Genomic DNA, 21,953 nt, shown 5'->3' with positions numbered 1-21,953 from the left:
TCATGTTTCACTCAATTGGCTGTTTCAAGGGAATTAACCCTCCAACTTCCATTTGCAAAAATACCCAATGTTGTTCCTTCTATGAGCAATATTTAAATTATGAGGAACAACATTGGGTATTTTTGCTGAATTGTGTGACACCATTTGGGCTGAACATGAAGATTGAAAATGCCTGGTTAGCCCTGGACAGATGATTTGAACAGCCAGGAGCCTGTCCTGGCCATTTAAATCATTTTGAATATCTAGTCCAATGATAACAGAATTAGGGTGATTATAGAAACATAGAACTTTGTTGATCACTAAAAACAGTGGAGACTAAGGGTCTATCAAGCTCAGCATCCTGTCTTTGACACTGGCCAGTCTTGGTCTTTGGAACTGCCCATTGTGTCAGAAGCAATAGGGATTAAGTGACTTGCCCAGGGTCACAAGGAGTGTAGTGTAGCTCTAACCACTGGATTTAGAAGTTGGCTTCTTTTGGGATCTTTAACTCATCATCGCTAGGACTCGAATCTGAGTCCGTGGCACCTAACATAGAATGGAATTAGTATGGCAAAGTAATGAAGAATGGTCCAGCAGCCCCCACCCTCCCTCCACCTCACCTTATATTCGTTCCGAGTTTGCCGGCTTCCTTTTTCCCTAGCCGCACGCGTTCAAAAAGCCGTGCATTTAGCCAGCTCCCTCCCTCCACCTCACCTTAAATTTCGAGTTTTCCGGCTTCCTTTTTTCCGAGCCGCACGTGTTCAAAAATCCGTGCACGCGCGGCTGCGCGAGTCAATCAATCTTCTCCTCTGACGCAACCGGAAACAGGAAGTTGCAGGAGAGGAGAAGTTTGATTGACTCGCGCAGCCGCGCGTGCACGGATTTTTGAACACGTGCGGCTCGGAAAAAAGGAAGCCGGAAAACTCGAAATTTAAGGTGAGGTGGAGGGAGGGAGCTGGCTAAATGCTACGGGCGGGCGGGCGGTGGCTGCGGGGACCGCGCGATCCTTGATACCTCACTGCGGAGACAAGATCATTCACCGCCCCGCGGGCGGTGAATGGCCTTGTCCCCGTCGCCGCAGCAACTGCTAGTTTTCTTCCCCGTTTTCGGCGGGTGACCCGCGGCTAAAATGTGGTGGCCGCAGGTAAACCGCCACCGTGTCATTCTCTATTTGAGACCACTGATCTAGATCCTCCATGGCATTTCCTTATTCTACTCCTGAAAACGAGATCTGGAAGACCATAGTGCGGTCCATAGTGTACAGGAAAGCAGCAATCATAGGGCAAAATTTCAGATCTATCACTGTTCTATTTCAGAGATTGCTCAGATATGGACATGCTAACAGCACAAATGATTCTGCAGTCTCGTAGCTGATTTTGTCATGTTTCTTTATTATAAAAGTGAAGTTGCTTACCTGTAGTAGGGATTACCATAGAGATCAGGATAACTCAAACACTAGCCCCTCTGCTAGCTTGAGGAGTTGACTTGTGGTAGTGTTGAGCAAGACAGTAGAAAGGTGTGAGAGCAAACGTGAACGCTTAGAAAGGTGGGTCTGTGTGGGTAACCTCAGATGTAAACCCCCCCCCCCCCCCAGTAAATATGACTTACCTGCTGCCTGCCCGGCTTCACTGTCATGGAAGGCCACATGTTTTTTTAGGTCTGAGCTCACTTGTATCCTATTTAATTCTGAGTCCTGGCACTGCCTTATCCTGGTTATGCAACTTATTTGTGTCTGATATAATACTGATAAGTGGAGCTTCTGCTCTCTTCATAGAGAAATGTTTATTTTGTTGTTCTTTTCTCTTTTTAGGCATTTGGTTGTGTGCATATGACGTGTGATCAGCTGTGATTCTTCCCAGAAGGTGTCGTCTCTCCGTCATGCCTGCTGAGGAAGACATTCTGAATATTTTTCTTCTTCCTTTCGTCATGCCACGGGTAGTGAAATCTGTGCTTTTAAGTTGCTGTTTGAAGCACAAAGCCTCCCTAGTACTGCTTAACCTCTCCAGACTGACGGCTAAGACTGCAGTAGGAAAATAAGCAACAGTTTGTGATGGAGCTTGGGAGTCACCTCTGAACTGCTGCTCCTGTCACTACTGTGTGCGCCCCCTCTAGGCTTTTGCTTTGGAGCTGGGGTATGAACCAAGTCACCGAGATGATTTGTGCATGTTTAACCACAATTGTTTAGCAGGCTCTTTGCACTCTGAAGAACTTTGACCCTTAAATTGTGATGGCCATTGTGGATGCAGGTGTGGCTTTGCGGCTGTCACCTTTTCTCGCAAGATGTAGCAAACTGTCCATGCATAGCACCAGCAGAGGGGAACGCTCCTTCCCAGCCCCTCGGTTTTTTCCATCCTTCTTTTCAGGACTTAAGAGCACCTTCTGGATGTTGCTTACAAAGCTTGACTCTCTTTTTGATTGTGTCTTCTTTTTGATGTTACCTGGTTGCGACGTCCAGAAGTTCCAGCTATCCCAGAGGTTCTGCAGACGAACACTGACAGCACTGTCTGTCTGTTAAAGTTTGACTGTGAAGGTTGACCCAGCCACCGGGCATCTTTTCTGTAGAATTTTATTGTTTTCCTTGTTTGGTATTTTTTTAAGTACAGATGATTTGGCAGCAAAATAATTAGAGGAAAGGGCAATGATTCAACTTCACCATGCTTAATCCATTACTACATAGCTTTTAAAATCAGCTTTTTTTTTGTCATGTTTATTTGAAAGTTCAGTTTTCTATTGTATTGTTGTAATGGTATAGTTTGGCTTTAACTGGGGATCTAACTTTGTAAGGTTTGCTCTGTCTCCTGTCTCTGTCACCATGCACAAAGAGTGACCAGGAGGCAGAGCAAGGCTTGAAAAGAAAAAAACCCACTGGCAATTTCACTGTGTTGTGACCTATTTGCAAAGCTTTGGTTTATGTATAGGTGTGTGAACCATTGCAGTTTGGGAATATCCACTTCCATCCATGGAAAAGGTGAGGAAACAGGCCCTGTCTATTGAGAATAAATCCATGGAGAATGGGGTTAGATGCCTCATATCTGAGGGCAGAGCAGCAATCTCTCATGAGGACTGTGGAACATTTAAAAGGTGTGTTTCAAGAGCCATGACTCCAGGAATGATAAAACACAGATGGAAAAAAAAGGTAGCTGGCAGCATTCAGCTTGCTCAGCTTCATCATCTTTGTTTTCATTTGTGTCTCTAAAGTAACAGCATTCTGACTGGGCCTTGCATATCCCCAATCTGCATGGTAGGGTTTGGTTTCATCTTTAACATTAGATGGGAGTTACAATAATGATACCAAACCAACTTTTATCGAATTCTAGTTCATTCCAGCTTATTATTTTGAACACAACCCTGGAAGTTTTTGCAGTGTCATGAGAGACTGGCTTGAAGTTATCAAATCTGGTTTTAGCAATGTCCATTAGAGTAAGGTTTTCACATATGTTGACTACAGTTCCTGTTTTGCTGTGTTTGTATTCCTTGACCAAACCTATTAAAAATAAGAAAGGAAAATAAGGTGATATGATGTTTTGCCTTTGAAAGCTTGTCGCAAAATGTACCTAAGGTAGTCCAGCTAAAAAAAAGTACCTTACTTTCCTTTCTTTTATTTTTTTTTCTATATATTTCTTGTAAAATGGACTAGCATGGCCACCAGATTACTTGATTAAAGAAATGCAACCTATAAACCGCGTTCCCTCCCCAATAAAATGGTGTCCATTACTAGCCAAATGTTCCAAATAAAGCCAGCCTTTCTTTTATTCTGATACCCTTGGAACTGGACATGCTTCTATTATACTGCTGCTCATAACATTAGACCACATTGCTTGCAAACTTTGCTGTAAAGATTGGCAGCTGGAAGCCTCACTTAGCCAAAAGATGTACAGCAATCATGGGGAAGGGGATGGAGGGGAAGGACATCCATTGCATGTTTGAACAGGAACTGAGCACCAGGTTCGGGATAGTGGGGGTCTAGTCCCAGAGTCTCGTGTCATTTTGCTGTCCAGCTACCTCAAATATTTAATTTGCTGTAGGTGGCAACAGAGCATCCATCAGCTGTAGAGAAAGGACACAGGTGATAGATACGAAGAGATCCAGGCAGCAGCTGTGAGGGTCTGATGGCTTTGTTCTGAATCACTGGTGCTGTTCCAGTACATCCATGGGAGGGCATGGGTTCTGTCTCGGTCATCTGCACTCTTTACCAAAGGATCATGCACTTATTTGGGATATGTTACTGCTGATGGGTTGTCCTTTAATCTGTGTCATTTCAAGTTTTAATGTTTGTGTTGGTTATATACAAAATCATTAAAATGTCTGTGATTAAAAACTGTTCATACCTGTTTTTCATGAAGTAGAAAGTACATTGACCATGCATGTATTACAGGAGAAAGAGATTTTAGTTTTCTATGCTTTTCAACATATATTGGAATAAAATTATATTTTTGTAGGCATAATACTGCTCCAAAGAGGTATAGAAAGTCACCAAATTTAGCAGGTAGGAATAAACCAGTGGTCTCAAACGGAAACCCTTTGCAGGGCCACATTTTGGATCTGTAGGCACTTGAAGGGCCTCACTTAATGTCTTATTAAAGGAATGGCAATTTTGCAGGAAGTAAAACTGTTTTTATAGTTTATATGTACACAGTATTTGAGGTGCGACCATCCTATAGACTGATATAAGGACATTTCCTAACAGGGCATTTCTTAGTTGCTGCCGCCCACTGAGCTGAGGGTTTCAGTGTATCCTCAACAAGGTTCCGTAATGAAACCGTGCTAATAATAACAGTTTTTAGGCGGCACGCAGAAGTCCTGCGCAGGATTTCCTGCATGTGATTGTCGGCACAGCAATGTCTCGCGCATTTTGACACGTCACCCCCTCAACAATGATGCCTAGATCCTTTTCCTGGGCAGTGACTCCTAACATAGAACCCAGCATCGTTCAGGTTCCTCTTTCCCACATGCATCACTTTGCACTTGCTCACATTAACGTCAACTCTCATTTTGATGCCCAGTCTCATAAAATCCTCTTGCAATTTACTGATGACACAGAGTTGTTATCTCAGTAGTTATTCCCAACTCTAGATCATTGATAAATGTATTAAAAAGCAGGGGTCCCTGGGGAACCCCACTATTTACCCTTCTCCATTCAATATTGACCATTTAAACCTACTCTGTTTTCTATCTTTCAACCAGTTCTTAATCTGTCATAAAACTACCTCCTATCCTATGACACTCTAATTTCCTCAGAAGTCTTTCATGAGGTACTTTGTCAAATGCCTTTTGAAAATCCAAATACACAATATCAACTGTTTCACCCCTTCAAAGAAATGCAGTAGATTGGTGAGGCAAGATTTCCCTTGACTAAATCCCTGCTGGTTTTCATTAATCCATATTCATGTACAATATATATGTTCTGTCATTTTGTTCTTTATGATAGACTCACCGGTCTACAATTTCCCAGATCACCTCCGGAACCCTTTTTAAAAATCGGTTTTGCATTAGCCACCTTCTAGTGCTAGGCTGGATTTAAAAGATAATTTACAGATTACTAACAAAAGCTCTGCAAGTTCATTTTTAATTCTACTTTATAGTTCTGAAGAGGAGCGATTGAGCTAGAAATGCATTTCTTCCTGAATGTACAAAATACCAAGAAATGTACAATTCCCAAAACTAACAAAGAGAAATTAAAAGAATGTACAGGAAAAACTGTATAAGCCTGAGAGAGAAAGGGGAAATAGAAACAAATCGGTTTCCTAACATTAAAAATGGACTACTCGGAGAAAGTCAACTTTCTAGACACCACTGCTTCCATCAGCAATGGATATAAACAAACATCTTTATACAGAAAACCTACAGACCGATGCAGATGTCTTCACAACTCCAACTTCCATCCCTCACACACACAAAATCCATCATACATAGCCAAGCTGCATAATACCACTGTATCTGCTCTGACCCAAAAGACAGAAAGAAACACATCAAAACCCTGATTGAATCTTTTGAATAAAAAAGGATGCAACTCCAAAAATGGTGCCTCCTCCCTTGAAATACCCAGAGAAAACCTACTGCAGTGCAAAGACATGAAGACCACAGAGAGAAACCCCCTGAGAGTGACATACAACCCTGAGCTGGAAATCAAGGCAAATCATAAAATATCTACAATTCTACAACCAGAAAGACGAGTTACTGAAAAATATTCCCAGCTCCACCCATGCTGGCCTTCTGACAGGCAGCCACCCACCCACCCAGAAACAAAAACTGGTGAACACTCCCTACACACAACAGGAAGAGAATGGCACTTTTCCCTGCAACAAAACTAGGTGCAAACTATATTTCACAAGACCCCACAGTCGCCCACAAGGGAAAAACATTCAACATGAGGGGATCCGTCATGTGTATCTTCAAATGTAGTTTATATTATTCAATGCAAAAGGTGTAGAGACGGATGCTATATTAGAGAAACCAGCCAGATGCTAAAGACCAGGATTAATTTACACAGATATCATATTAAAAATTGCAATACCAACCTGGATATCACCTCTGTGGGCAAACATTTCAGAAAATCAGAACACCGCATCAATGATTTCATGGTGAGCATATTAAAAGTAAAATTTAAGACAATCCAGGAACTCAAGACCTTTGAGAAGCAGCTGTGGTCATGGGTTCAAATCCTAGCACATGTGTGGGCAGACTAGATGGGCCATTTGGTCTTTATCTGCCATCATGTTTCTAGCAAAATGATAAAACATTTTGAAACCCACCAGACAGGACTTAACAAAGACATTGGCTTTCTCTCACATTACAAAACATAATTTTTATTGCTCTGATATCTTCATATTACCCTTCCTTATCTCCCTGCTCCCACCCTCCTGTTCCTCTTCCTGTAAGACTGACATTTGAACACTTTGATGTCTTCATTTATTTATCTTTGATCTGAAGAAGGATTACCTTCAAAATCTAATGCAACCTTGCTCTAGTTAATCCAATAAAAAGTGTATCACTTGGAGCCTTTGTTTTATTTCTTCATATTATTTAATACAGAATAAATCAAAGAATGAGCAGAAAACTGTATGATCCTAAGGAAAAGTGAATAAATAGAAATGTGCAAAATAGAAAGAGATCAGAAATACACATTTCCCAAAACAGAGAGAGAAAACCAAACAATGAGCAGGAAAAAAAAATCTATAATGCAGGGAAAGAGGAGAAATTGAAACATTACCCCTGCGCTGTACAAAACGCAAAGAGACCAGAGATGCAAATTTCCCAAAAACCACCAGCGAAATCAAGCAATGAGCAATAAAATCCTGGGGTTAAGAGGAAAAATAAAAACAGAAGAGCATGTCCTCCTATACAAAGGTATCAGAAATGCTCATGATAGAAAATCAAAGAATGAGCAGGAAAAACCTCTATAATTCTGGTGAAAGAGGAGAAAGAAACAAATGCATTTCCTCCTGTAGTCTGTAAAATATGAAGAGAGCAGAGATGTGTATTTCCCAAAACTTCTAGGGCAGGGGTAGGGAACTCTGGTCCTCGAGAGCCGTATTCCAGTCAGGCTTTCCCCAATGAATATGCATTGAAAGCAGTGCTTGCAAATAGATCTCAGGCATATTCATTGGGGACATCCTGAAAACCCGACTGGAATACGGCTCTCGAGGACCGGAGTTCCCTACCCCTGCTCTAGGGACAAAGAATTTAACGAAGAGCTTTTTATAATCCTAGGGCAGCGTTGTCAAAGTCCCTCCTGGAGGGCCGCAATCCAGTCAGGTTTTCAGGATTTCCTCAATGAATATGTATGAGATCTATTAGTATACAATGAAAGCAGTACACTTCTCTCCATATTCGCTGTGATAGGGGATTAACAGAACCACAAATACAGAAAAACCGCGAATAACTTTTTCATATGTTATTCGCTGTTTTCTATTAAAAACCATTGTGAATATGGTGAAACCGCGAATAACTTGGTGGGAGACCTGGCCTGTTCCTGAAGGAGAGGCAAAACACGTTGAAGAAAGTGCTGGGAATCGGCGATTTGTCTATACAAGCTGATATAATTTGGGGGGGAGGAGCCAGCAAGCTAAAAACCGTGAATAATTGAAACCGCGATGACTGAAACCGTGAATATGGAGGGAGAAGTGTACATGCAAATAGATCTCATGCATATTCATTGGGGAAATCCTGAAAACCTGACTGGATTGCGGCCCTCCAGGAGGGACTTTGACACCCCTGCCCTAGGGGGTACGTGGAGAACTGAAAACATTTTTTCCTCTACTGTGGAGGGGAGTGTGTGACGTAGTGGTTAAAGCGACAGCCTTGGCAACCTGAGGTGGTGGGTTCAAACCCCATGCTGCTCCTTGTGACCTTGGGCAAGTCACTCAATCCCCCCGTTGTCCATATTAGATGGATTGTGAGCCCAAAGAGACAGGGAAAAATGCTTCAGTACCTGAATAAATTCATGTAACCATTCTGATCTCCCCCAGTAGAACAGAAGAGAAAATTGAATAAATAACAAACAGGTTGATTTTCAAAGTGATTTAACTGGCCAGAAAGCATTGGTTAAGTTGCCTGTTTTGGGTTAGCTGCTAATTTTCTGTAGCACTTAACAGGTTAACCGGCTGGTCCTGGGGCAGAGTTGGCAGTTGGCCATTAAGGGCAGAGATTCAGCACTTGAAGCCGGGTGCGCTGACTTTTACGTGGTCCTATTTTGATAGGGAATATTGCACTTAGCTGGCTCCAGAAACCCATAAATTCAGTGCCCAGACGTGGCCCGCCGTTGAATCTCTGAGTTTTAATACTGATCATTGCCAGCTGTACCTCGGGCCAAACGATACGAAGAAAAGATGCCCCTTTCCTGAAAGTAAACATCAAAAAAAGCCCTGGAAACCTTGCGTCTAGTCCTGGGGAAAGAGGAGGAAGAGCTGCGAGTTCTGGGCATAGGAAGGAGGGGGCGGGGCAGGCAGTGGAGGCCGGCGTCCGGTCGCCGTGGAAACCACAGCACCTGCAACTCTCCGCACACAAGTTGGTTTCACTGGGGCTCCCGAGGGCAGGTTGGTTTCCTTTTCATTCTTTGGGGAGGGGAAATGCTCTGGCAGTGTTAAGAAAGAGTTCCAAACTCAGTGGTTTCGTACGGCAGCTTTGTGATTTATAAGTTGGCATTTGAAGAAAATCTACTTAACCATCTCCCCCTTCTTTCCCCCCTCCCCCCCCCCCACCTTTTACGAAACTGCGATGGCGGTTTGTAGCGCAGGGAGCCGCACTGAATGCCCTGCGCTGCTCCTGACGTTCATAGCGCGGCTCCCTGCGCTAATAACCACTATCGCAGGTTCGTAAAAGGGGAACATGTTTGCTATTGTATGCTTGTGATTTATTAGCTGACATTTGCAAAGAAGAAATTGTTTAATTATGTAGATTTTATGATATCATATGGTTTGTTTTTATCTTATGTATGTTTTAATTGATGTAAACTGTTTAGGTGTTTTGTAACTGGTATAAAAAAAAAGTTTTAAATAAAAAATATAGCAATCCTCTGTGTTTATCCCACCCCTTTTTCAATTCTGTTACGTTTTCAACCCTGACAGTTCCTGTGGAAGAACTTTCTGAGCATCCACCTGCAAAAAAGTCTCTTTTTTTCCTCCTTGCAAGTTCATTCCTAGTCTCCAGTTTCACAGCCTCTCTGATTTGATTTTGTTCCCCACTATCTTTCAAGAATTGAAATGTCTCTGATCAATTTCCCTCTCCCTCCTCTCCTCCAGGGTCTTCAAATCTCATCATGCCTCTTCTGGTGCAGACCTCGTACCATTGTGATCGCTTTCCTCTGAAAAGCTTTCAGTCTCTTTACATCCTTGGCCAGATAAGGTGTCCAAAACCCAACCCAGTACACCAAGTGCGGTCTGGCATCCTCCTCTTCATGCCTCTCTCAATACATCCTGGCCTTGCCACATTGTTTGTCCAACTTGAGATCTTCAGACACTCAGCCAAGTCTGTTTCCTGGTCTGAGCCTGTCTCACCTCCTATTACTTACAACTCCTTAGGATTTTTGCACCCCAAAATCACCATCACCCTTTGTTTCTTCACTGTAAAGTTAACTGTCAAGCAGGTTTTTTCCCCCCCTTTACCTTACATATTACATAACATGCAAAACAAAGTTATCTAAAGCTAATGAGGTGGCCAGCACCCCCTCCTCCTGACTGCTTTTTTTGAGGGGGGCGAGGGAGTGGAAAAGCTTAGTCTGCACACTCCCCTATCTGTTCTGGGTGCAGAAGAGAACTTCATTAAGAACATAACAATTGCCGCTGCTAGGTCAGACCAGTGGTCCATCATGCCCAGCAGTCCGCTCCTGCGGCTGCCCTCTGGTCAAAGATCAGTGCCCTGACTGAGACTAGCCCTATCAGGATATGTCCTTGTTAAGCCAGAACTTGTCTAACTTTGTCTTGAATCCCTGGAGGGTGTTTTCTTCTATGACAGACTCCGGAAGAGCGTTCCAGTTTTCCACCACTTTCTGGGACTCTCGTTCTCCCCACCTTGGAGAGGGTGAACAACCTGTCTTTATCTACTGTCTATCCCCTTCAGTACCTTGAATGTTTCGATCATGTCCCCTCTCAATCTCCTCTGTTCGAGGGAGAAGAGGCCCAGTTTCTCTAATCTTTCGCTGTACGGCAGCTCCTCCAACCCCTTAACCATCTTCGTCGCTCTTCTCTGGACCCTTTCAAGTAGTACATGTCCTTCTTCATATACGGCGACCAGTGCTGTACGCAGTACTCCAGGTGAGGGCGCACCATGGCCCGGTACAGTGGCATGATAACCTTCTCCGATCTGTTCATGATCCCCTTCTTTATCATTCCTAGCATTCTGTTCGCCCTTTTCGCCGCTGCCACACATTGTATGGACGGCTTCATCGACTTGTCGATCAGAACTCCCAAGTCCCTTTCCTGGGAGGTCTCTCCAAGTATCGCCCCGGACATCCTGTATTCATGCATTTTCCAACCCCTTTCTTCTGTATTGCAGCCTCTTCCTATCTTCCGGGGGAAGGAGAGAGCTTTAATCTGCACCCCTCCTGATAGTGTTGGGGGCAGAGGTTCAGTCTGAATCCCCCTCCAATCTGTGCTGGGGCATATGGAGGGGAAAGGCTTAGTCTCTACTCCCATGCTGCCTGTCGGCGGTTAGATTAGCCCCCAATATTCAGTGCCAGGCCATGTCTGAACACTTGCATTGAATATCTGGGGCTAGTACTTACCAATGGGGAAAGTATCACAGAGGTCTCGGTGGGTGAAACTTTGGCCTCCAGTGACCACAATATGATATGGTTCAATCTCAGGAAAGGTTTCACGAAATCTACCACAATGTCCAAGGTTCTCAAATTCAAAGACACAAACTTCCAAGACATGGGAGACTTCGTTCACCAGGCGCTACAAAGCCAAGCAGACACCGACAGCGTGGAAGAAATGTGGTCAACTCTGAAAGCCACCATACAGGAAGCAACAAACTGCTATGTTAAATCAGTAAGCAAACGGAGTAGGAACAACAAGCCACAGTGGTTCTCTACGGAGATCTCGGACATCATCAAAGAGAAGAAAAAAGCATTCATCTCTTACAAACAATCAGGGACACAGGACTCTAGAGTAAAATATCTGGCCAAGTCAAGGGCCGTCAAAGCAGCAGTTAGGGAGGCCAAATTCCGCATGGAGGAGTCTCTAGCAAAGAACATCCAGAAAGGAGATAAATCTTTCTTCAGGTATATCAGTGATAGAAATAAGAACTCGAGCGGGATAGTACGTCTCAGAAAACCAGACGGAGACTATGTAGAAACGGACTCGGAAAAAGCCCAACTGTTAAATAAATACTTCTGCTCAGTCTTCACCCGCGAGGCGCCGGGAATCTGCCCTCAGCCACAGACAAGGGCTAAATCAGTTTAGTAATTTCAAGTTTACACCCAGCAGCGTCTATTGCGAGCTGTCAAAAATCAAGGTCAACAAGGCAATGGGGCCTGACAACCTACACACTAGGGTGCTCAGGGAGTTGGGTGATGTCCTAGCGGAACCGCTATCCGCGCTCTTCAATCTCTCCCTTAGTACAGGTAACGTCCCGATGGACTGGAAGACAGCTAACGTCATTCCACTCCACAAGAAAGGCTCTAAAATGGAGATGGCAAATTACAGACCAGTGAGTCTCACATCAATAGTGAGCAAACTAATGGAAACCCTAATCAAACACCAATTGGATAGAATCATGGACGAGGAGAAACTACGGGATCCCTGCCAACATGGATTTACTAAGGGGAGATCCTGCCAATCCAACCTGATCAGCTTCTTTGACTGGGTGACAAGGAAGCTGGATGCTGGTGAGTCCCTGGACATCGTCTACCTGGATTTCAGCAAAGCATTTGATAGCGTACCACACCGCAGGTTGCTAAGCAAGATGAGTTCTTTAGGTTTGGGCGACACATTGACAAATTGGGTTGGGAACTGGCTTGGAGGTAGGCTTCAGAGGGTAGTGGTGAATGGCACCCCCTCCGAAATGTCAGAGGTGATAAGTGGAGTGCCACAGGGCTCCGTCCTGGGCCCGATCTTGTTCAACATCTACATAAGAGACTTGACAGAAGGGCTCCGAGGAAGAATAACATTATTCGCCGATGATGCCAAGCTAAGCAATGTAGTGAACAAGAGCACAACAGACAATAATTCAATGGCAGATGATATGATGCATGACCTACTTCTACTGGAGCACTGGTCTAGGTCCTGGCAATTCAGTTTCAATGCCAAAAAATGCAAAGTCATTCACCTGGGAAGCCGAAATCCATGCAAGATTTACACCCTAAATGGCGAGATCTTGACAAAAACTGAAGCAGAAAGAGACTTAGGGGTGATTGTCAGGGAAGACATGAAGTCTGCAAATCAAGTTGAGCAAGCTTCATCCAAAGCAAGGCAAATCATAGGTTGCATACGCAGGAGTTTCGTCAGCTGTAAACCTGATGTCATTATGCCACTGTATAGATCCATGGTGAGACCGCACCTGGAGTACTGTGTGCAATTTTGGAAGCCACATTACCGCAAGGATGTGCTGAGACTGGAATCGGTCCAGAGAATGGCCACCAGGATGGTCTCGGGACTCAAGGAGCTCTCATACGAGGAGCGGTTGGGGAAGTTGCAGCTCTACTCACTTGAGGAACGTAGAGAGAGGGGAGATATGATTGAGACATTCAAGTACCTCACAGGTCGCATCGAGGTGGAAGAGGATATCTTCTTTTTCAAGGGTCCCGCAGCAACAAGGGGGCATCAGTGGAAAATCAGGGGCGGGAAACTGCACGGTGACACTAGGAAGTTCTTCTTCACCGAAAGGGTGGTTGATCGCTGGAATAGTCTTCCACTTCAGGTTATTGAGGCCAGAAGCGTGCCAGATTTTAAGGCTAAATGGGACAAACATGTGGGATCTATCCGCAAAGATAGATAGGGAGGGTCACTGGAGTGGGCAGACTTGATGGGCCGTGGCCCTTATCTGCCATCTATTTCTATGTTTCTAAGAGGAAGGTCCCTGGATGCCAGAGCTTATCCAGGTCTCAGCCAAGGCCCACATGAAAATGTTATACGATGCAAAACAATACAAGCAGCCGCACCAGCAGAGATCACAGTCACATTTGGTATTTTTTGTATGCCCTTTGTTCCTCTGTTTGACTTCAATAAAAATGATTACACACACCAAAAAAAAAAGAAAATGTTATACTGGCCACAGCTGAATATCAAGCAGGACTCACGTAAGTTGTTTTTTTTTTCTTTGTTTTAGTGCTGTGATCCTCCTCTCCACCCCTCCCCGAAAGCCCCCTCCTTTCCTCCCACCTCCATTCCCTCAGTAGTTTAGGTAGCCTCCCCCCCTTCCTTTTAACTAGTTTCTGTGGAGTATTAACTATTCTGGGGATTTTGTACTCCTGAGCAGAGTCAATATGTACTGTATGCAAATTATTTCAGCTGACTGTTAACAAATCTAAAGTAGGGAAAAGCAGTGTAAAATAGAGAAAAGACAAGGGATTACTCAATATTTCACCTCCTTTATATGACATCATCTCTGATACAGGTGACCAAAACCATACATGTCACCAAGTTTTTGTGTAAAACTAACGGTGGGGGAGTGGGGGTAAAGTCTGGGAGCAGCACAGAGGATCCTTTGCTGGAGGGAGGGGGGAGTGTGGGGTTTAGAGCATGAAAGAAGCACAAAGGATCCTTAGCTGTGGGGGAAGTGAGGGGTAAAGCCTGGGAGAATCATAGAGGATCCTTAGCCGTGGGGGGAGTGAGGGGTAAAGCCTGGGAGAAGCACAGCTGGGGGGGAGTGAGGGATAAAGTCTGGGAGAAGCACAGGGTCCTTAGGCATGGGGGGAGTGAGGGGTAAAACCTGGAGAAGCACAGAGGATCCTTAGCTGTGGGGGGAGTGAGGGATAAAGTCTGGGAGAAGCATAGAGGGTCCTTAGGCATGGGTGGAATGAGGGGTAAAGCCTGGTGAAGCACAGGGGGTCCATAACTGTGGGGGAGTGAGGGGTAAAGCCTAGGAGAAGCACATAGGGTCCTTAGCTGTGGGGGGAGTGAGGGGTAAAGTCTGGGAGAAGCACAGAGGATCCTTTGCTGGGGGGAGGGGGGAGTGTGGGGTTTAGAGCATGAGAAAAGCACAAAGGATCCTTATCTGGGGGGGGAGTGAGGGGTAAAACCTGGGAGAAGCACAGAGGGTCCTTAGCTGTGGGGGGAGTGAGGGGTAAAGCTTGGGGGGAGTACAGAGGATCCTTAACCGGGGGGGGGGGGGAGTAAGATGTAAAGCCTGGGAGAAGCACAGAGGATCCTTAGTTGTGGGGGGAATGAGGGGTAAAGCCTGGGAGAAGTACAGAGGATCCTTAGCCGTGGGGGGAGTTAGGGGTAAAGCCTGGAGAAGCACAGAGGATCCTTAGCTGTAGGGGGAATAAGGGATAAAGTCTGGGAGAAGCACAGAGGGTCCTTAGGCATGGGGGAAGTGAGGGGTAAAGCCTGGAGAAGCACAGGAGGTCCTTAGCAGTGGGGGAGTGAGGGGTAAAGTCTGGGAGAAGAACAGAGGGTCCTTAGCTATGGGGGCGTGAGGGGTAAAGCCTGGAAAAGCACAGGGGGTCCTTAGCTGTGGGGGGAGTGAGGGGTAAAACCTAAGAGAAGCACAGGGGGTCCTTAGCTGTGGGGGAGTGAGGGGTAAAGTCTGGGAGAAGCACAGAGGGTCCTTAGCTATGGGGGGGGGGAGTGAGGGGTAAAGTCTGGAGAAGCACAGGGGGTCCTTAGCTATGGGGGCGTGAGGGGTAAAGCCTGGAAAAGCACAGGGGGTCCTTAGCTGTGGGGGGAGTGAGGGGTAAAGTCTGGAGAAGCACAGGGGGTCCTTAGCTGTGGGGGGAGTGAGGGGTAAAGTCTGGGAAAAGCACAGAGGGTCCTTAGCTATGGGGGCGTGAGGGGTAAAGCCTGGAAAAGCACAGGGGGTCCTTAGCTGTGGGGGGAGTGAGGGGTAAAACCTAAGAGAAGCACAGAGGGTCCTTAGCTATGGGGGAAGTGAGGGGTAAAGTCTGGAGAAGCACAGGGGGTCCTTAGCTTTGGGGGAGTGAGGGGTAAAGTCTGAGAGAAGCACTGAGGGTCCTTAGCTATGGGGGGGAGTGAGGGGTAAAGTCTGGAGAAGCACAGGGGGTCCTTAGCTGTGGGGGAGTGAGGGGTAAAGTCTGGGAGAAGCATGTGTCATAGTGCTGAAAGTAACTTAAAGTTAGCTAAGGTCATCCTTTTTCTCACTGGTGCCTTTACAAACCTTTTCACTTCAATTCCAGACAAGGCATCTCTGACTCAGAGTGAAGAGGAACTTGTAAGGTGTTTTCAGTTTACGGCTGGGACATGGAAACAGGCCTGAGACCCTTTTCTGTGAGGTGTTTGCCTCCTGTAGTGCAAACTAAGAAGTTCGCTCCAGTTTCAGACTTAATGAAGCAACGAAAGCTCCAAAGCCAAAAAGGTAAGTGGCCATGGGAGTTGTAACATGTGAGAGTCAATTTATGTAACTGATTTCACAATGCTTTTTTTAATGTCACGTCACTTCCTCTGCTCATTTCTTTAAGGAGCAGTTCATAACCAGTGAAGGATCTTGAAGTCTGAGGCAATTTATTTAAACTTTCTAGTCAGATATTTGTACTATTGTAATTTTAAGCAACTCTTTAGAAGTGAGCGCTGTTAGCGACAACTGTAGACCAAGGGTTCCCAAGTCGGTCCTGGAGTCCCCCCTTGCCTGTCAGGTTTTCAGGATATTCACCATGAATATGCATGAAATTGATTTGTACCAGTGCTGCTTCCATTGTATGCAAATTCTCTTTCATGCATATTCACTGTGGAATCTGACTGAAAATAATTATAATAAATCCTAACCAAATCACAGTTGACTATAAACTTTTAAATAACAATATAGTGTTTAACAGTGAACAGACCCACAGCCAATAAAATGCCCAAATGATGTGAACAGATTTAAGTTGTTCCGTAGGACCATCATAGCATCTGTTAGCCCTGCCGCCAACACTTCAAGCAATAAATCATTGTTAATGTGATTATCAATCAAATGTCGAAAACCACTTAGCTGAATGTGTTTGGCGGGAAAATGTTGATTGGTCCAAACCGGAACAGCCTCGTTAAATGTATTTGGGAAACAGATATACCGGTACACAGTCCTGAAGCTGCGATAAACGAGTCTCCCTCCCGACTCGAGTTTCACTATGACTGCTTCTTCGGGAGAGGGAATTAGAAATATAGCAAACATAAATACAGGACTATCAAAATGAAATGCTAAATATGTTTATCGATTCACAGAATAATAACAAACATTCAGTAATTACTGTATATCAGAATCTAACTACTTTAATAAATACCTTATATCAGCTTTGTTAACAAAATAAGAGTACAGACCAGGACCGAAAAGTCCACACCGATAAAGTACTGGCTACAAATTTCTTTCCTGCCTCTAGAACATGGCCCCATCAAGATACGTCATCTGCCAGCTTAAGGAACGACCACCACTCTACATAATGACCATAATATGTTACAGCTGGAACCACTCTATGTTAAGCAAGATTTGGTCTGGCTTTGAATGCGGATATGAGGCTTTTTTCCTCCTTATAAAGTAATTCTCATGGCATCAGCAATAATAAATCGTGGGGTTCCCATTATCTTTGGGACATTGCTGTGAACAAGGCTGCCCTGGAACTTCAATAAGATAAGTTGCTCTGCATTTCATATTCTGCTCTTTTCACTGGTTTTCAGCATTATATCTGCTTAATTTCTCTTCTCCTCCCTGTTTCTTACTAAAAAAAAAAAATAAAAAAGCACAAAAAATAAACCCTTCTCTTTCCTCTGTTAAATCTTATTCCCTCTTCCTCTTCATAGGAAAAAGGGTAAGACTTTGTTAACTCTAATTAAATCCTGGTGCCTGTGGCTCAGGGTGACTAAAGTAGGGAAAATCCTGTTATAAATCCTGTGTTGGTGGTATAGAGCCTATATTTCTGTCTTACTAGTATTCAGCCATTGTTTTCTGCTGATTAGGTGGAGAAGGGAGGGGCTCTGTTTTACTTCTAAGGTTAATTGCATTATCTTTGGGACATTGCTGTGAACAAGGCTGCCCTGGAACTTCATTCAATAAGATAAGTCGCTCTGCATTTCATATTCTGCTCTTTTCACTGGTTTTCAGCATTATATCTGCTTAATTTCTCTTCTCATCCCTGTTTCTTACTAAAAAAAAAGTACAAAAAAAATAAACCCTTCTCTTTCCTCTGTTAAATCTTATTTCCTCTTTCCCTTTCCCTTCATAGGAATAAGGGTAAGACTTATAGACCCACCAACCCCAGGGACCACTATTCATATATAGAGACCCATATAGTCAGGACTACTCAAATCAAGTCACTTCACAACCAATCAAGATGACCTTTATTCTATGCAATCACTGTGGTGCTTTAATTTGGAGGCTTAAGGCTTGCCCCCATCTGTCTTCAACTTGCCAGTATTAAGGAGGAGCTCTGCAAACTTAAACAGGAATTGAATACAATTAAAGCAGCTTCCATTATTCCACAAAATCATACCAACTTACCACCTCTACCTCAAAGAATAAAACAGCCAAGGAATAAATGGGTCACAGTAGGCTCAGGAAGACTGCGACATGTAACACAGAAACATCCACCTTCACTTATATTACCTCTACAGAATTCCTTCGTTCCACTAGTGCACTGCGATACTCAAGAAAACAGAAGGGAGGTGGGACTGGAACCAATGAAGGTAACTCAAGAGAACAAGCGCACCCTAAGTACAAATAAAAAAGCCAAAAACATAAAACTATTACTGTTGGGGGATTCCATCATCAGAGGCATTAACCTTGGAACACAAGGCGAGGAGACCAAAATAGTGAAATGTATTCCAGGATCCTCAGTTACCAGGAGTTCCAGGCAAATACTGACTATAATTAAGGAAGAAACTAAGGATTTTAACACTGATGTTGTTATTCATCTGGGAACAAATGACCTGGCCAACAACTCCACACTTGCAGCACAGAAAGCTTTTCGGGAGCTTGGTGAGGGCGTGAAACCTTTTGAAAAGACTTTAGCTTTTTCTGAAATACTGCCTGCATATGGAAAGGGAGAGCAAAGAGTGAAAAACACAGAGGACTTCAATAGATGGCTCGGAGCCTGGTGTCATCAAGAAGGCTTCAGGTACATAGGAGGATGGGGAAATACATGGAAGGACAAGAAGCTATATTGCACTGATGGGCTACATATTACTACAGCAGGAAAAAGAAACCTTGCAGAGAAATTTAGACAATATTTTTCTAGGCATTTAAACTAGAAGGTGGGGGTGGTGTATGTACAAAGGACAATTATAGAGACCACCCCCGGCAAAAGAAAAGATGTGATAGTAGTAAAGGCTGCAACATAAGCAATATCAGCAACTCATTTCTTAGTATTGCAACGGAAAGTGAAACGACACAAAAATCCATACGAAAAAGGAGATTATCGCTGAAAAATAGCTGGAAAGCGATGACCACAAATGCTCGCAGTCTAAGCAACAAAGTTCATGATCTGCAAGCCCTGATGTTAGAGGCAGATCTAGATATTGTCGCTATCACAGAGACATGGTTCAGTGAATCACATGGATGAGATGCAAACATACCGGGATATAATCTTTTTAGGAAGGATAGAGATGGTCAAAAAGGTGGAGGAGTAGCTCTCTATATAAAGATCAATATCCAAGCGACCGAAATGCAAGGGACCTAGGGAGAGGAAGAAGCAATATGAATTGCTCTGAAAAGAGAAGATGGAACTTCTATCTACGTGGGTGTAGTCTACAGACCTCCGACTCAATCGCAGCAAATTGATAAGGATCTGATTGTGGATATCCAAAAGTTTGGAAGGAAAGAGGAAGTTCTGCTGTTGGGAGATTTCTACCTGCCGGATGCGGACTGGAATGTTCCGTCTGCGGAATCGGAAAAAAGTAGGGAGATTGTGGATGCCTTTCAAGAGGATCTGCTCAGACAAATGGTGACGGAACCCACAAGGGAAAAAGCGATATTGAATCTGGTCCTCACAAATGGAGAGAGTATCTCTAATGTTCGAGTAGGTGCTCACCTGGGAAATAGCGATCATCAAACGGTTTGGTTTGATATAACGGCTAAAGTGGAGAGCGGCCGCACGATGCTTAAAGTCCTAGATTTCAAACATACGGACTTTAATGCAATGGGAAAGTACCTGAAGAAAGAGCTGTTAGGATGGGAGGACATAAGAGAAGTGGAAAGACAGTGGTCTAAGCTGAAAGGAGCGATAAAAATGGCTACGGACCTTTATGTGAAGAAAATCAATAAAAACAAGAGAAAAAGGAAGCCGATATGGTTCTCCTACCTAGTGGCTGAGAAAATAAAGGCGAAAGAGCTGGCGTTCATGAAATATAAAAAACCCCAAGAAGAGGAGAGCAGAAAGGACTACAGGGTGAAACTGAAAGAAGCCAAGAGAGAGATACATTTGGCGAAGGCACAGGCGGAAGAACAAATGGCTAAAAATGTAAAAAAGGGAGATAAAAATTTTTTTCTGATATATTAGTGAAAGGAGGAAGATAAAAAATGGAATTGCTAGGCTAAAAGATGATGGGAACAAATATGTGGAGAATGATGAGGAAAAAGCAAATGTGCTAAACAAATACTTCTGTTCTGTGTTCACAGAAGAAAATCCTGGAGAAGGACCGAGATTGTCTGGCAAAGTTACACGAGAAAATGGAGTAGATTCTGCGCCGTTCACGGAGGAGGGTGTTTATTGAGCAACTTGAAAACTGAAGGTGGACAAAGTGATGGGACCAGACGGGATCCATCCCAGGATACTAAGGGAGCTCAGAGAGGTTCTGGCGAGTCCTATTAAAGACTTGTTCAACAAATCTCTGGAGACGGGAGTGATTCCTGGGGATTGGAGGAGAGCGGATGTGATCCCTATTCATAAAAGTGGTCATAGGGATGAAGCAGGAAACTACAGGCCGGTGAGCCTCACTTCAGTTGTTGGAAAAATAATGGAAGTGTTGCTGAAAGAAAGGATAGTGTACTTCCTTGAATCTAATGGGTTACAGGATCCGAGGCAACATGGCTTTACAAAAGGTAAATCGTGCCAAACGAACCTGATTGAATTTTTTGATTGGGTGACCAGAGAGCTGGATTGAGGACATATGCTAGATGTAATTTACTTGGATTTCAGCAAAGCCTTTGATACAGTTCCTCATAGGAGGCTGTTGAACAAACTTGAAGGGCTGAAGTTAGGACCCAAAGTGGTGAACTGGGTCAGAAACTGGTGGTCGGACAGATGCCAGAGGGTGATGGTTAATGGCAGTCGCTCGAAGGAAGGAAAGGTGACTAGTGGAGTCCCTCAGGGTTTGGTGCTGGGGCCAATCCTGTTCAATATGTTTGTGAGTGACATTGCTGAAGGGTTAGAAGGAAAACTGTGCCTTTTTGCAGATGATACCAAGATTTGTAACAGAGTAGACACCGAAGAGGGAGTGGAAAATATGAAAAAGGATCTGCAAAAGTTAGAGGAATGGTCTAATGCCTGGCAACTAAAATTCAATGCAAAGATATGCAGAGTAATGCATTTGGGGATTAATAATAGGAAGGAACCGTATATGCTGGGAGGAGAGAAGCTGATATGCACGGACGGGGAGAGGGACCTTGGGGTTATAGTGTCCAAAGATCTATAGGCAAAAAAGCAGTGTGACAAGGCAGTGGCTGCTGCCAGAAGGATGCTGGGCTGTATAAAGAGAGGCGTAGTCAGTAGAAGGAAGAAGGTGTTGATGCCCCTGTACAGGTCATTGGTGAGGTCCCACTTGGAGCATTGTGTTCAGTTTTGGAGACCGTATCTGGCGAAGGACGTAAGAAGACTTGAGGCGGTCCAGAGGAGGGCGACGAAAATGATAGGAGGCTTGTGCCAGAAGACGTATGAGGAGAGACTGGAAGCCCTGAATATGTATACCCTAGAGGAAAGGAGAGACAGGGGAGATATGATTCAGACGTTCAAATACTTAAAGGGTATTAACATAGAACAAAATCTTTTCCAGAGAAAGGAAAATGGTAAAACCAGAGGACATAATTTGAGGTTGAGGGGTGGTAGATTCAGGGGCAATGTTAGGAAATTCTACTTTACGGAGAGGGTGGTGGATGCCTGGAATGCGCTCCCGAGAGAGGTGGTGGAGAGTAAAACTGTGACTGAGTTCAAAGAAGCGTGGGATGAACACAGAAGATTTAGAATCAGAAAATAATATTAAATATTGAACTAGGCCAGTTACTGGGCAGACTTGTACGGTCTGTGTCTGTGCATGGCCGTTTGGAGGAGGATGGGCAGGGGAGGGCTTCAATGGCTGGGAGGGTGTAGATGGGCTGGAGTAAGTCTTAACAGAGATTTCGGCAGTTGGAACCCAAGCACAGTACCGGGTAAAGCTTTGGATTCTTGCCCAGAAATA

The 21,953-nt window shown here is 44.3% G+C and overlaps 2 protein-coding genes across 12 annotated transcripts in view; both read left to right on the top strand.

Moving 5' to 3' along the window:
• Positions 1 to 4,302, top strand: part of MAF1 (MAF1 homolog, negative regulator of RNA polymerase III) — a 113,645-nt gene extending 109,343 nt beyond the window's left edge. For all 8 annotated transcript variants that reach the window (XM_033933247.1, XM_033933245.1, XM_033933246.1 and 5 more), the window contains one exon: positions 1,790 to 4,302. In XM_033933247.1, coding sequence (XP_033789138.1) covers positions 1,790 to 1,811 — 22 coding nt within the window. In that variant the 3' untranslated portion in view covers positions 1,812 to 4,302. The remainder of the gene's footprint in view (positions 1 to 1,789) is intronic.
• Positions 4,303 to 8,145: 3,843 nt separating this feature from the next.
• Positions 8,146 to 21,953, top strand: part of WDR97 (WD repeat domain 97) — a 197,391-nt gene continuing 183,583 nt past the window's right edge. For all 4 annotated transcript variants that reach the window (XM_033934237.1, XM_033934239.1, XM_033934238.1 and 1 more), the window contains exons 1-2: positions 8,146 to 9,014; positions 15,773 to 15,951. In XM_033934237.1, the coding sequence (XP_033790128.1) occupies positions 15,837 to 15,951 (115 nt within the window). In that variant the 5' untranslated portion in view covers positions 8,146 to 9,014; positions 15,773 to 15,836. The remainder of the gene's footprint in view (positions 9,015 to 15,772; positions 15,952 to 21,953) is intronic.

Source organism: Geotrypetes seraphini, chromosome 2, assembly GCF_902459505.1.
Source record: "Geotrypetes seraphini chromosome 2, aGeoSer1.1, whole genome shotgun sequence".
Classification (NCBI taxonomy): Eukaryota; Metazoa; Chordata; class Amphibia; order Gymnophiona; family Dermophiidae; genus Geotrypetes; species Geotrypetes seraphini.
This window is presented reverse-complemented; position numbering and strand designations above follow the sequence as displayed.